General features: G+C 45.6%; 1 protein-coding gene and 2 pseudogenes across 2 annotated transcripts in view; 1 reads left to right on the top strand and 2 right to left on the bottom strand.

Moving 5' to 3' along the window:
* Positions 1 to 302: 302 nt before the first annotated feature.
* Positions 303 to 2,435, bottom strand: LOC146768222 (uncharacterized; annotated as a pseudogene).
* Positions 2,436 to 4,313: 1,878 nt separating this feature from the next.
* Positions 4,314 to 5,228, bottom strand: LOC146768223 (uncharacterized; annotated as a pseudogene).
* Positions 5,229 to 8,320: 3,092 nt separating this feature from the next.
* TRANK1 (tetratricopeptide repeat and ankyrin repeat containing 1) overlaps positions 8,321 to 12,676 on the top strand; it is a 51,670-nt gene continuing 47,314 nt past the window's right edge. The window contains exon 1 of one of the 2 annotated variants that reach the window (XM_021553324.4): positions 8,321 to 8,457. Coding sequence is in view for 1 of the 2 variants with exons in the window: in XM_077786598.2 (XP_077642724.2) it covers positions 10,960 to 10,991 (32 nt within the window). In the remaining variant the exon portion in view is untranslated. Of the gene's footprint in view, positions 8,458 to 10,844; positions 10,992 to 12,676 lie in introns of those variants that run through there. The other variant, XM_077786598.2, reaches the window with a different exon arrangement.

The raw sequence follows: 12,676 nt of genomic DNA on the forward strand, positions 1-12,676 counted from the left end.
CCCAAAACCTTGGGCGCCTCGTTCTCTCAAGTTATTATGATGAGGTATCTGGCCGTGAAATGGAATCAATTAGGCAATCTTGCTCCCCTTGGGAATAATCACAGGAGGACTCAATACTCGAACCATAATCTTAATGAAGCCAGTATAATCGCTATCAATGAGGCCTGGTTGCACATATATTCCTTGTCGTGTTGCCGAGGATCATCCTAAGAGTAATGCCGACAGTCCATGACCTAAAGGGCCTTTTGTTGTTGAGGGCACCAAAGTGACACCTGTGCCATCTATTTTTATTGTTTCCGTGGTTACCAAATCAAGTCCTGCGCTTCCTCGAGTGGCTGGTTGAAGGTCATCAAGACAGCCATGGTCATTGGGGAGTTGTCTATTGTCGCCACGCTCCCTATGCGGCTCCTGCCATTTCCCTGCATAGTAAAACTTTCAAGAGGGGTACCATCCTTTTTGAATCTGGATCGACATTCATTGGCTCTATGTCCAAACTTGTCATATTTTCAGCAAGTTCCTGCAAAGGGACTGACTGTACCTAAAGGTGAGGCTTGAGTCTTTTGTCCCTTTACTGGGCGGTTTTTTTGGATGCGTCCCGGTTGCCCACAATTAAAGCACTGGCCTCCTTTATCCCCTTTTCCTTGTTTTTGCACCTGAGTGAGAGCTACTGCTAACGCAGAAGCATGTATCTTTGCCTTTTCTCTTTCCTCCTCAAGAGGGGGCTGGGAGCAGCGATCGATAATCTGAACTAAACTAGGACCTGTAGGTAATGTTGCGATGAGTTGTCTAGAGTTAGCATTGGCATTTTGGACCGCTATCTCCTTAACTAAAGTATCTTTCATATTGAATGGTATATCTGGAGCTACTTCAACCCCCTCTTTTATGCGATCAACAAAAGCAAGAAAAGGTTCATCATCCTTCTGACGAATTTGCAAGTATGGTTGTTTAGGTCGTCCAACCTGAGGTAACAAAGTGAAAGCTTCTAAAGCTGCAGCTTTACTCTGAGCAAGCAATCGTGACCCAAGAGCGGCTTGTCACTGAGGGTCTACATACTGGCCTCGTCCCATGAGCTGATCTATAGTGGCAAACCGTAATGGATCACCTTGTGGCAAATGCATGTTGTCCATCTGCTTTGCTTCCAAGTGTTCTTGCCACTTATTCAGGAACATGTAACTGGTTGCTCCAGCAAAAGTTCGAACAAGATCTTAATGTCAGCTGGTACCAGCTCCTGATGTTTTATCACAGCTTCCACCTGTCTTCTTACTAAACGATTATCGATTCCGTAGTCTATAACAGCCTTCTAAATTCTAGCCACAAAATCCCAGTCCAATGGTTGCCAAGAGTCCCCATTTATATCTCTAACAACCGGTGCCGCAGTAAAGTCCCCTGTCATTTCAGCATTTGTTATAACTCCTTTCCATCTTTTATTCATGTTAAAGCTTGGATCCCAAGGTATATCATCTCTCTTTTCTTCATGCTTTTTACTTTCCTGCTGTCCTTGCTCTCCCTTCAACCACTTACTGAATCTCTCTGCCAGTCCTTCAACCTGAGCTTCTTGGTATCCTTTAGCACTATGATTTTTGCAGCGAAATTCAACAATGTCCATTAATTGCTGAGGCAACAAGCACCCTTCAGGACCGAATTCAGACTGAAGAAATTGGTTAGCTGTTTCGATCAACCATTCTCCTTCCTTTACCATATTTATCACCCAGTCTGTCTTTCCTTTCCTTGCTTGTGACTGAGGAGTTAGTGTGGGTGTTTCAACAGAAGCTAGTTGTTGCTCAATATTCTGCAACCCATCAACTATAGCTGAATGTGCTTTTTTGTATGTGTCCTTAACATCAGCCGCTTTGGAACCTTTATCTAATTGTTTCATTTCTTGCAATAGATCAGTCATTATCTCAGCCTGTTGCTTAAGTAAAGTCTGTAGCTGCTCTCCTGGCTGATCTTCGGGTAGGGGTACAGAAGCCAGGTCAACCTCCATAGGAGGAGCTGATGGTACAGCATCAGCCGACTTCACTTCTTTCCCATCCCATGGGGGACTCAGATCATCATAAGGGCCTCTCTCTACGGGCTCCAAAACTACCCCTGCTGCCACGATACGCTTATCGGCGGCTGCAACTATGGACCGTGCCGCTGCTTCTATCTCAGGTTCAGCTCCCATCTTTTCTATTAACATTTCTACTTGTCGATAGATAGGAGCCAATGATTTTGCTTCCTTACTCTTGGATTGAACCGCTTCCCACAACTCTTCCCCACCTTCTTCCAGGTGTCTTCACAGAAGACATGAGCGGGCTCAGTCAATAAACCACGGTGCTTTGCCCGAATAATAAATCTGTTAACAAGGAGCAGTTAAGCGACTCCCCCGGCCTTTGCGCCAAGCGAAGGAGCGTATTGATTATAGCCTTCTCCACTGCTGATGCAGTGTTCCCCATCCTGCGTCTAAGCACAAAGTCCAGCTTTAAGTGCAAAGTCCAGCTTTTCAAGCTGCTGACTCACTGGTCAATCTATGGCACCACACACGCGTTACTCTCGAATGCCCGGTCGCAACCGCTGCGGGAATATCTTCGTCCTCTTCTCCGTAACGCACTCAAACAAAGATCACGTTGGGGTCACCAAAATGCTGCTGCCTGAATGCTGGAAAAGCATGGAGACCTGGACAACTATTCATTATGAATAGGAACCAGAGCTCAATTTATTCAGTTTTCAGCTTCAACTTTTATACAGTTTCTACCCTCAGCCCCAAGCGATAAGCATTATTGGTTTCTTGCCTTGCAGTTACATCATAAGCATGCAATGATTGGTTACATACCTTAAAACTAAATATATCATATAGTTTCCTGATAAACTCATTGCCAGATTTCCACAGCCTTAGTTCTTAACCAGGAAGCATATCCTTTAAGACTCTGTTTACTATCTAATTCTCACGCCAAGGACAGACTAATCTTGACTCTTTGTTTCAGGGAAATTGTCTATAGGTGGGCTGAAGAGTAATAGCCCCCACCAATCCCCCAACAGGCAGGTCAGGCCTTGTCCTGGCGAGGTGGTACACTGCCCTGTACACTCCCCCTGCCCTAGAGCCTGTATCCCAGCCTAGCAGTGGCTGCCAATCCCTGGCACATCAGAGGCAACATTCCATACCAATCTCTGGAGCCCCATACCAAGCTCCTGAGTGGCCAAATGACCAGAAGTCCCACTTGGGGGAATGGACCAGGAAGGCCAAGGTGTATTTAAGGCTGAACATGAGACAAGCATATGTCTTGACCCTATCTCCTCTTGGAACTTTTACCTGAACACTGCTGGAACCCAGTTGGGGGTAGCTGTATGTATCCTTTTCTGTATCTTTTCTGTCTTTCACTCCTATTCCTTATTCTAATTTCCTCTTCTTATAATTTTTGAGGAACTTAAAACTGAATAGATGTACCATTTGCCAAGTTGAATGGACCAAGTTAATGCTTTGGGAAGTGTTTCATGTTGATTGAATGTTGCTCTAAACATTTTGCTAAAGTTCTTTGATTTTCTAAAGATGATGATAAAGTATTTTTTTGTTGTTTTGACCTTTTGAGCATATCTTGTCAGTATTTCTCTCATTCCCCTAACTCAAGAATACATGAACAACCATAAGCCCTTCTAAAAGTCTCTCAAGCGAGTTTTCTGGGGGCCTTGCAGGAGGTCACATAAAATTCCAGATATATTAGTATCCATCAGACACTCATTCCTCTCAACCTTTATATAATGTTGACTCACTCAGGCACTTTTGCCTGAATAAGAACTCTAAAATCCCACCCATGTACTTTGATATCTTCAAATCACTCAGGAAACAAGATTACACTGTATTTCCCCACCTCGTGTGGATGCAGCTACAAAACAATTGTGGTTGTATTTTGACAGTTTTCTTTCAAAGCAGATTTGCCTATTGTTTTGATGCACTCCCCTAGGAGTCAAGTGATATAAAACCATATGTGCCAAGGTTAGTATTACTTTATTTCTCTAGTCCCTAAATGGGTAGTGGGATAATTTATGTGAAAACTCAGCACAGAAGATGGATGCTCAGCAGAAATCCATTTTTTTATGAGAATGGGATGGGTTGACACCAGGTGACCATCAAAGCCACTCTATCAGTCCTCAGCAGAAATAGAGGGGGGGAATAAAGTGGGAAAAACCCTCATTGGTCAAGACAAAGGCAGTTTAATAAAGCAAAAAAAAAAAAAAAAAAAGGCTGAGTGCAGAGGCAAAGGAAAATAAAAGATTTGTTTTATATTTTCAAGCAGGCAATAGCCAGACACTTCCTGGGAAGTAGGGTTTTAACATGCATAGTGGTTGCTCTGCCTCCAATACAGACAATTGTTGGCACTCCTCTGTCACTGAAAAGATACAGATGTGTTTCGTGCCCCTGCATCCTGATGGCACCAAGGTCTGCCATGGCTTTTTTACTTCTGTGGGTCTGATGCACCAAGCAATTGAATCTTCGTGGTCCAGTATGCCTGGCTATCCCTTTTCTCCTCCTGGTCACACAGAAAAAAACAAAGTGTGCCACGCAGCACATGCCTGGGGCTCCCTTTCCCTCCAACCAGGGCAGGAGAAGACTAATTTCTTGGGGAATGTCCAACTGCCAAGGCATTGACCCATAAGGATGAAGATGTACAGAGATGGTCTTCAAAGTTTTGGGAAAGACTTGACTCCAAAAATGGAGGTGTTGATATCTGGCAATACATTGCTACCAGATTGTTAGAATATTAAGCTGGAACACTTCCTCCACATGGCCTGTGTGCACAGGATATCCTTTGGATCTTTGGAGACCTCATAATTGTTTAGATCACTGTAGATGACTTTCAGCACCACTAATTCTCTCAGAATGGATCCTTTGTCTGTAGTAGGTACACATTCCTGTCAGGTTCTCAAGATCTTCCTTGAATGGGCACCTTGCTCTCACACTTGAGATGAACCATTTCCAGAGACTGTAAATTGCTGACTCTATTCCACTCTCTCAACTCTCCCGTTTCTAGTGAAGGATCCCAGCTGTTGGATTTCCTTACTCTCCAGCTGCTGACTGCTGCTCGGTTCTGGAACAGTGTAATAGACAGTCCAAAGATCCCTCATCTGCCTCGTGACCACAATCAAGAACGGAGATTGTAGCCCCCCCCCACAAGACTGGGCCTGAGACCCTTATAATTCTAATACAGGGGCGCTGGCTTGACTGAAGTGAGATGTCTGCCAAGTGTGTCCTGCAGCTGTGTTCGCTGGACCAAGACTGGTTCACCCATGCGAACCAGTCCTGAAACAATGGGTCCTGCTCACTGCTGGGACTGGTTTGTCCTGTTCAGAGCTGGACTGTCTGTACTTGTTCTCAATGGACTTATTCTCCACCATCCTGTACCTGTTCCCTTGACATACTGTCCTGTTCCCCACCACAGCAGAAGACTATAAAAGACCCCTGAGTTAACCAAAGACTTGGAGATTCTCCCTGAAGTGACAAGACAGATCTATTGGCCAGACCATGAGGATTTTGTCTCTCCATTGGTAGCTATTCTTTTTCTCTCTCTGTCTACCCTTTATCTCCTTGCTAATCCTTCTATTGCATTTGCTGTGGGCACTCAATAAAAGGTACATTTATTTTGATTTATACTGAAATCCCTTGCTGTGTGTCTTTTGCACTCTGATACTGGTAAAATGAACCATCACAACTCCTCTTGTACTAGCAGATCATGACAAGCAGCCAGGCAGAAGTCTGCTCACTTGTCTGGTATCTGTGATCTTCCCACATATCTCAAAATTCTGATGAAGTCAGGGACTGGGTAGTTTCTGTTTCCTGTATGAATTCTCCAATTTGTGTGCAGAAAAGGCACACTGTGAAAAGCCAGTGTCCACAAAGGAAACAGAAGAGTCTTGCAATTTTCTGTAAATAAAGGGAGAGTGTCCACCAGGCCATACTCCCTGGGTGCTCTCTTGAGGTATAGAAGGTGCAGCATCTTCTAATCCTAAACTCCCCACCACATGTTGCACTCTTCTTTTACCTGTTGGCTGAAGTACAGCCTTCCTGAACCACCTACTACACATTCTCCCCTTGGACTTGTATCATAATTTTCCCCTAAATTTTGGACATTCAGGTTGTTCAGGTTCTGCAGACCCATCAGAGGCTCAAACTGCAAGACTTGTTGCAGACCCATTTCTCCTATTACCCTAAAGTTCAGAAGTTCAAACTGGATCAAACTGCCTGTGTTCTGTTATAAATTTGCAGGTCTTGATGTTCGTAGAGGTGTTAGACCCATTTTGAAGACATTAACACCCACTTCTCCTAAAGAGCCCCACAGCTGTTCTTTCAATATCTGATTGGTTTTTTCAGACCTAGGCCTCAGTGAAGACGTTAAAACCCATGTCTGCTACCATAGTGAAGAGTCCAAACCCCATCTTTCAGACAGAGTAATTTGTGAAGACATTAGCATTTTTTTATCATTTCTCAAAGAACCACCTTCTTGCTCAGACCCTTCCTCTTCTTCTTCCTCCTCCTTTACTAATTGACAATATGGATCCATTGTTTTCTTCATCCACTGTTTCTTTCTCATTACTGGGAGAATTATTGTAGCTGTCAACCACATTCCTCTGAGAGTACTGAGAGTACTGAACTGTGGCTCCATAGGTATAGGCCAGGACCCAGTACAGCTGCTGGCTTTCCCTGGGATAGGCAGGGCACCTTTATATCAGTTTGTTACATGCCAGTTTGCCAGGGTAACCTGCCTCTTCAGGTGTGAATTTTCAGGATTTGGTAGGTGATAACTGCCCCAGGAACCTGCCCAAATCCTTCCACACATCCTGCCACCCCAGGACCAGCTGTCCCAGGGCACATTTCAGTATCACCTCATCCAAAAATTGTCTTCTAGATCAGGATGACACTAGGTTCCACAAACCCCATAAAATGTTACCAGTGTTAATAAGTAGTATTAAACAATTCATGTAAGGATGAACAAGAATATCTGAAGCCTGCATAATAAAACCATCTGCATTATTCCCAGGTATGAAGAGGATATGTGTTTCCTCATGTTCACCATAAAATGCTTCCTCCAGAAGAGCAAGGCCAGAAATCCCAGGGCAAAAGACAGAGCCATTGTTTTTATTAACAAGTTCTCCAGCTCAACTAAATAATAAGATAAGCGGTGCAGCCAGCAATCTCTGTGACCTGCGTAGGAGCTTGATGCTGAGTAGCCACTATAGCTATAGCATGCTTCATACAAAACTCTTGTTATCTCATGCCCCATACTGGGCATCAAAAAGACAGTAGTGGGTTCACTTTGTGTGGAAATCAAGAGGCCATCAAGCAGCTGTCACTCCCCTCCTCAGCAGGATGGAGGGAGAAGGAACTAAGATGGAAAAAATCTTCATGGGTCAACATACAGGCAGTTTAATAAAACAGAAGCTCAAGCAATAGTAAGAAACTCTAAAAGATTGCTCTCTACCCCCCATCAGCAAGCAACATCTGGCCATGACCTGGGAAGCAGGGCTTCAGCATGTGTAGTGGTTGCTCTGGAAGGCAAATGTAAATAATGAATGCCGCACCTTCCTACTCCTTTCTATTAGCTTTTGTATTTGAATAGGCGTCACATGTTCTGGAATATCCTTTTGGCCAGTTTAGGCCAGCTGTCCTGGCTGTGTCCTCTCCCAAGATCTTGCCCACCCCCAGCCTACTGCTGAAAGAGGAATGTTGGTTTTAGCTCCCAAAGCAAAGCACAGCACACTGGGGGCTGCTGGCAGTGAAATTAACTCCATCCCAGCCAGCCGGATACAAAGGAAGACGTCCAGGCAATAATACTCAATGCCAGAGAAAAACTTGATTAGAAACGTGGTTCACAGAGGGGTAAAGCATGGAACTGTGAAGTATTTTTTTACTTATTGATCCACTTTTTACGGCTTGAAAAGAGCATGGGAAACGATAAATTAGCAAACAATTGCATCGCAGGAGGAGAAGCCTTCACTCCCCAGGTGATGCTTGCCCAGACCAACGGAGCCACAGCTTGCTCTGAGCGGGGGCTGCCGTGGGAAGCCAGAGGGACAGCACGGCGCCTCCGGACGCGGGGGTGCTGGTTTTCCAAGTATCCTGAAGGCATTGCTACGTCATTTAAAAAAAAAAAAAATACTCTACAGGCTTCCCGCTGCGGAGGAAGCCCAGAACCATCCCAGAGCCACTTCCCGAACGTTCCGGCGGGGAGATGGCCGCCTGGTACCTCCCACCGCCAGCACGCTCCCTGCTGCGGGTGGGGACGGGGAGGGGGACACATCCCCCACGGGCGGGGCGGTCTCGTTTCGATTGCCGGATTTGCGCCATGGATTTGTTTCGATTCCCCCATTCCCACTCCCACGGTGACGCGGGCGGCGGGGCGGGACGCGGGGCGGGGAGTTTAAGGGCGACAAGCGGAGCCCGCCCCGGCGGCGGCGGCGGCGGCGGACGGGCCGGCAGGGAGGCAGGTAGTTAGATGGATGGCTGGATGGATGGCTGGATGGATGGATGCGCTTCCTCGGCCACCCCTTGTGCTCCCCTCGCCCTCCCGGTACGGGCAGCCGGCCGGGATGCGGGTGCGGCGGGCCGAGCCGCCCGCGCCCCCGCGGCGCTCCATCGATGCTCGGCGCAGCGCGGCGGCAGCCGCGGCCTCCCGGGGCTGGCTTCCCATCTCGGGGCGGCTGTTGGGAGCTTCCTGCGTGCTGCAGCAGTTCCGGAGGGGGACGTGCTGCCCCGACGAGGAGCGTGGGTGCGGGATTTGGAGTGTGGGCAGCGGGGCTGGCTGTGCTGGTTGGGAAGCATGCCAGGGAATGTGTGGGGTGGTTGAAGGAAAAGGAGAAGAGTGCATTCTTGCTCCGGCCAGGCATCTGGGAGTATGTGTTGGCTTGGTATGGTTTGCGAGGAGGAGCTGGGGGAGATGGGATGCCGTGTCCGTGCTTGAAAAGAAGAGGGAGAACTCCTTTAGCATAGCCCGGAGCGAAGCATTGTTTTCAGTGGTTTTGGATCCTTTCCCTGAAAAACAAAACTCTTGTACAAGGTCGTGCAGTGGTCACTTAACAAAACAGACTTTTTCAACTGGAAAGGAGTTTGAGCACAGTGTGCACTGCCGAAGAATAAATGCAGAAGGATCTCTCACCAGCTTTTGATGGTTTTTTTTTTAGCGATTTACAGAGAAATAACTTCAGATTTATTGAGAATGGGAAGAGGCTTTGCTTTCCCATGAAAACACGCCAGAGGGAATATTTCCTATCAGTGTTTTTTTATCAACATGCAATTAAGTTTTTCAAGCATTGGATGTGAACTGTGCAAGCTTGAAAACCTTGATGTTAGGGCAATTTTGGTGTTTTTGTCTTGGGGTAGTTTTCGTTTGTTTTTTTTCCTCATTCCAGAGTGAATACCCTCTGGAGTGAATCTATACAAAGGAAATATGCAGGCTGTTTGTTGCCGTTTCTCTTAGCCAGTCACAGAATCATAGGAAATGCTGAGTTGGAAGAAAGTTATCAGGATCATTGAGTCCAAGTCCCAGCCCTATACAGGACACCCATCCTGATAATCACACCATGTACCTGAGAGCATTGTCCAAATGCTTCTTAACTCAGACAGACTTGGTATTGTGACCACTTCCCTGGGGAGCCTCTTTCCAGTGTAAACCTTTCCTGATTCAGCTTCAGTCAATTTTGTCAAGTCCTGTGGCTGGTGACCCCTCCTCTTTCCCTCATGGGGAAGTCACAGACAGCAAAGAGTTATCCCCTCATTCTCCTTCAGGCTGAATAAACCAAGTGACCTTAGCTGCTCCCCATACAGGTTCCTCTTCAGACCCTTCACCATCCTTGTGGTCTCCTTTGGATGGTCTCTAACAGCTTAATGTGTTTTTTATTTCGTGGTGCCCAAAACTGCACGAAGTATTCAAGGTGAGGCCACACCAGTGCAAAGAAGAGCGAGACAATGACAGGAACATTGCCAGGCTGAGCAAACAACTGCAGCAGTGTAAACAGCTCCCTCTTGGACTGAGTTAGGTCTTGTATGGCTGAGCTAGACTAGGTATTTCGAGACTCTTGTTATTTCAGAGAGAAACAGAAAGATGAGCATTTCCGCTGTTGTAAGGTTTGGTGGTTTTTGTGTTGACACATTAATGACACTGTGCAAACAGAATATTGAACATTCTTTTGCATAATTTTTTTGTATATAAAATGGAAAATGCAAGTCTTTTTTTCATTTACTGGAAATCATAGGTATTTGTGTGTATAAACAGATGTGTTTCTTGAAAAAGCAACTCCAAACATGGCTCAACCATTAGTTTTCTTAGGTATGACTTGTTACTGGTAAGTTGCAATGAGGGAAGACTCATTTGAAGCTGAAGGCAAAGAAGCCTGTTTTGTTTCCCTTAACAAAACAGGATATGCTGTGGAGCAAGGCCAGACCTGTTGCTGCTGCAAGCTGTGAAACAGTCTTCAAGGAAGGCTAGTCAAATGTGCTTGGCCTGAGCCAAGCTTGCAAGGAAAGGAGGAAGGATGTTCTGAGGTGTCATCTGGTTTTGGCTGGGATAGAGTTAATATTCTTCCTAGTAGCTGGTACAGTGCTATGCTTTGGATTTAGGATGAGAATAATGTTGACAAAACAGTGATGTTTTTGTTGTTGCTAAGCAGTGCTTATCCTGAGTTGAGCGTTTTTCAGCTTGTCCCACCAGTGCGGAGTCTGGGTGGATGGCACAGAAAGCTGGGAGGGGCAGCTGGGGCAGGTAACCTGAACTGTCCAAAGGGATATTCCATACCATGGAATGTCACATCCGTTTCTATCTTGTCCATGGGTGTGAAACTGTCATTTCCCAGGGTCTAAAGCAGGCACAGAGCTGGTGTCCTGGGGTGTGTACACCCACCTCTTTTTGTGAAAGGTGTTGTCTTGTTCCTGGTAAGGTGCTTCTGGTATTAATTTCCTTGCTATGTCACTTCCTTGCCTAGTGCCTTTCCTGTATGCAAGTGAACCACAAATCTCTGCTCCAAAGGTCAGTAACATTTCAATGTCCTCTTCTTGAGGTTTTGCATGGATTTCTGCTTGTCAGCAGGGCTGGTTCAACTTCTGGCTGGGTTTGGGTCCCGTTTCTGTAGTCCTGTTTGGTGGTCATGCATCTGAAGAAGAATTGAGCTGCCAAGCTGTGTCAGGTGTGAGTTTGGTTGGAGACATCAGTTAGCTGGGCTTTATTATTAATAATTCCTTTCTGGCAGTTTGCACAAACAGAAAGCAGCACAGAGTGGTAATCTGAAAAAGGAGGACCTTAGGAGGTCGTTCAGGCCAGCTCTGCCCAGAACAGGGCCCTAGCCCAGAGCCTTGTGTGTGTATTCTGCTTGTAACCCTTGTTTCATTCAGACCTTGCACAAATCCTCCCTATCTGGTTTGTATGTGGTGAGACATCTGTGCTAATTGCATCCTGGGCTGCATTTGCCAAATGTTGATAAGGATGTTTGTCTTGTTTCTGACAATGTCTGTGCCCTACAATAATCAGATTACAACAGCACATTTCCAAGGAAAGCTTGGTATAAAATGAAGAGCATCCTGGGAAGTTCTGTCGCACTCTGTGCTCTCTCACCCCAGCCATTTAACATCTTTTGAAAGCACAGCCAGAACTTAGAAGTCTCACAGCTGACTCCCAAAATACAGAAATAGTGCTTGCCTGCTAGACCCAGGTCAGGTGAGAATTCCTCCTCAATAGTGAGAGATCCTTTCTGCTGTCAAGGTGTGCTGAATCAGTGTGGTACTGCATAGGTGAAGCTACAGAACAGTAGCCTGAATTCCCCAAGTAGTACTTCTGCCTTTAACATTTAGGAAGGAAGAGTGTGGAGTTGCGGTTTGCAGAAGAGTATCTAGAGAAACAAAATTCTGCAAGTGGTGTTGAGGGTTGCTTGTGTCCAGTGATGGAGGTTGTGCACAGATCTCCCGTTCAGATTGAAACAACCTGATAAAATGTTCTCTCTCACTTACCTGGGAAATGGTTCTCTTTTTCTTTTCAGAGACACACAGCTCCAGAGATGCATGCTGTCTTTATCTTTGGTGTTCCGTCATGTATAGGACGCTGACTGGCCATAGAGCCCAGAAGCAGTAAAGAAACTTCATTTGGTCCAACTTGTGCTGAGTTCAGGACAACATTCTCATAAGAAGCTATCACTATGCTTCTCTGCTTGCCCTAATCTAGTCCAAATCTGCTCTAGAATCTCATTCATTATTTTCCAAGCGGTGCTGGCTTTTACTGGAAGCTAAGGGTCTTTGGAACATCCAAGGTCTGGTACAAATCTGGCAAGGTGACTTCTTACAGAATTTTTTTTTTCTTGTTTTGTAGGACTGGGTGAGAATCTATCTATAGATAAGGCTATCTCTATCTATCTATCTGAATATATCCCTAATGATAGGGATGTGTGATGACAAGCTGTCTAAATTAGAGGCTCTTCATTGGAGTTGACCAGTTCCTCCAACATGAGCTGACATTTTACAAGGGCTGAATATGAGATCTTCATGTTCATTGTCATCTTCTTCAATATCTCTTTTTATGAGATACTGGCTGAACATTCAATTAAAATATTGTTCTGATAGTCACAAATGCCACTATAACCATTTTCAGACTAAGCAGATCCATGAGGATGTCTCTGTCTAAATCTCAGCTTCTTTCCTGTCTTCTTCATGAGATTTCCAAATGTG

This window comes from Lonchura striata, chromosome 2, assembly GCF_050655825.1.
Source record: "Lonchura striata isolate lonStrDom1 chromosome 2, ASM5065582v1, whole genome shotgun sequence".
NCBI classification, from domain to species: domain Eukaryota; kingdom Metazoa; phylum Chordata; class Aves; order Passeriformes; family Estrildidae; genus Lonchura; species Lonchura striata.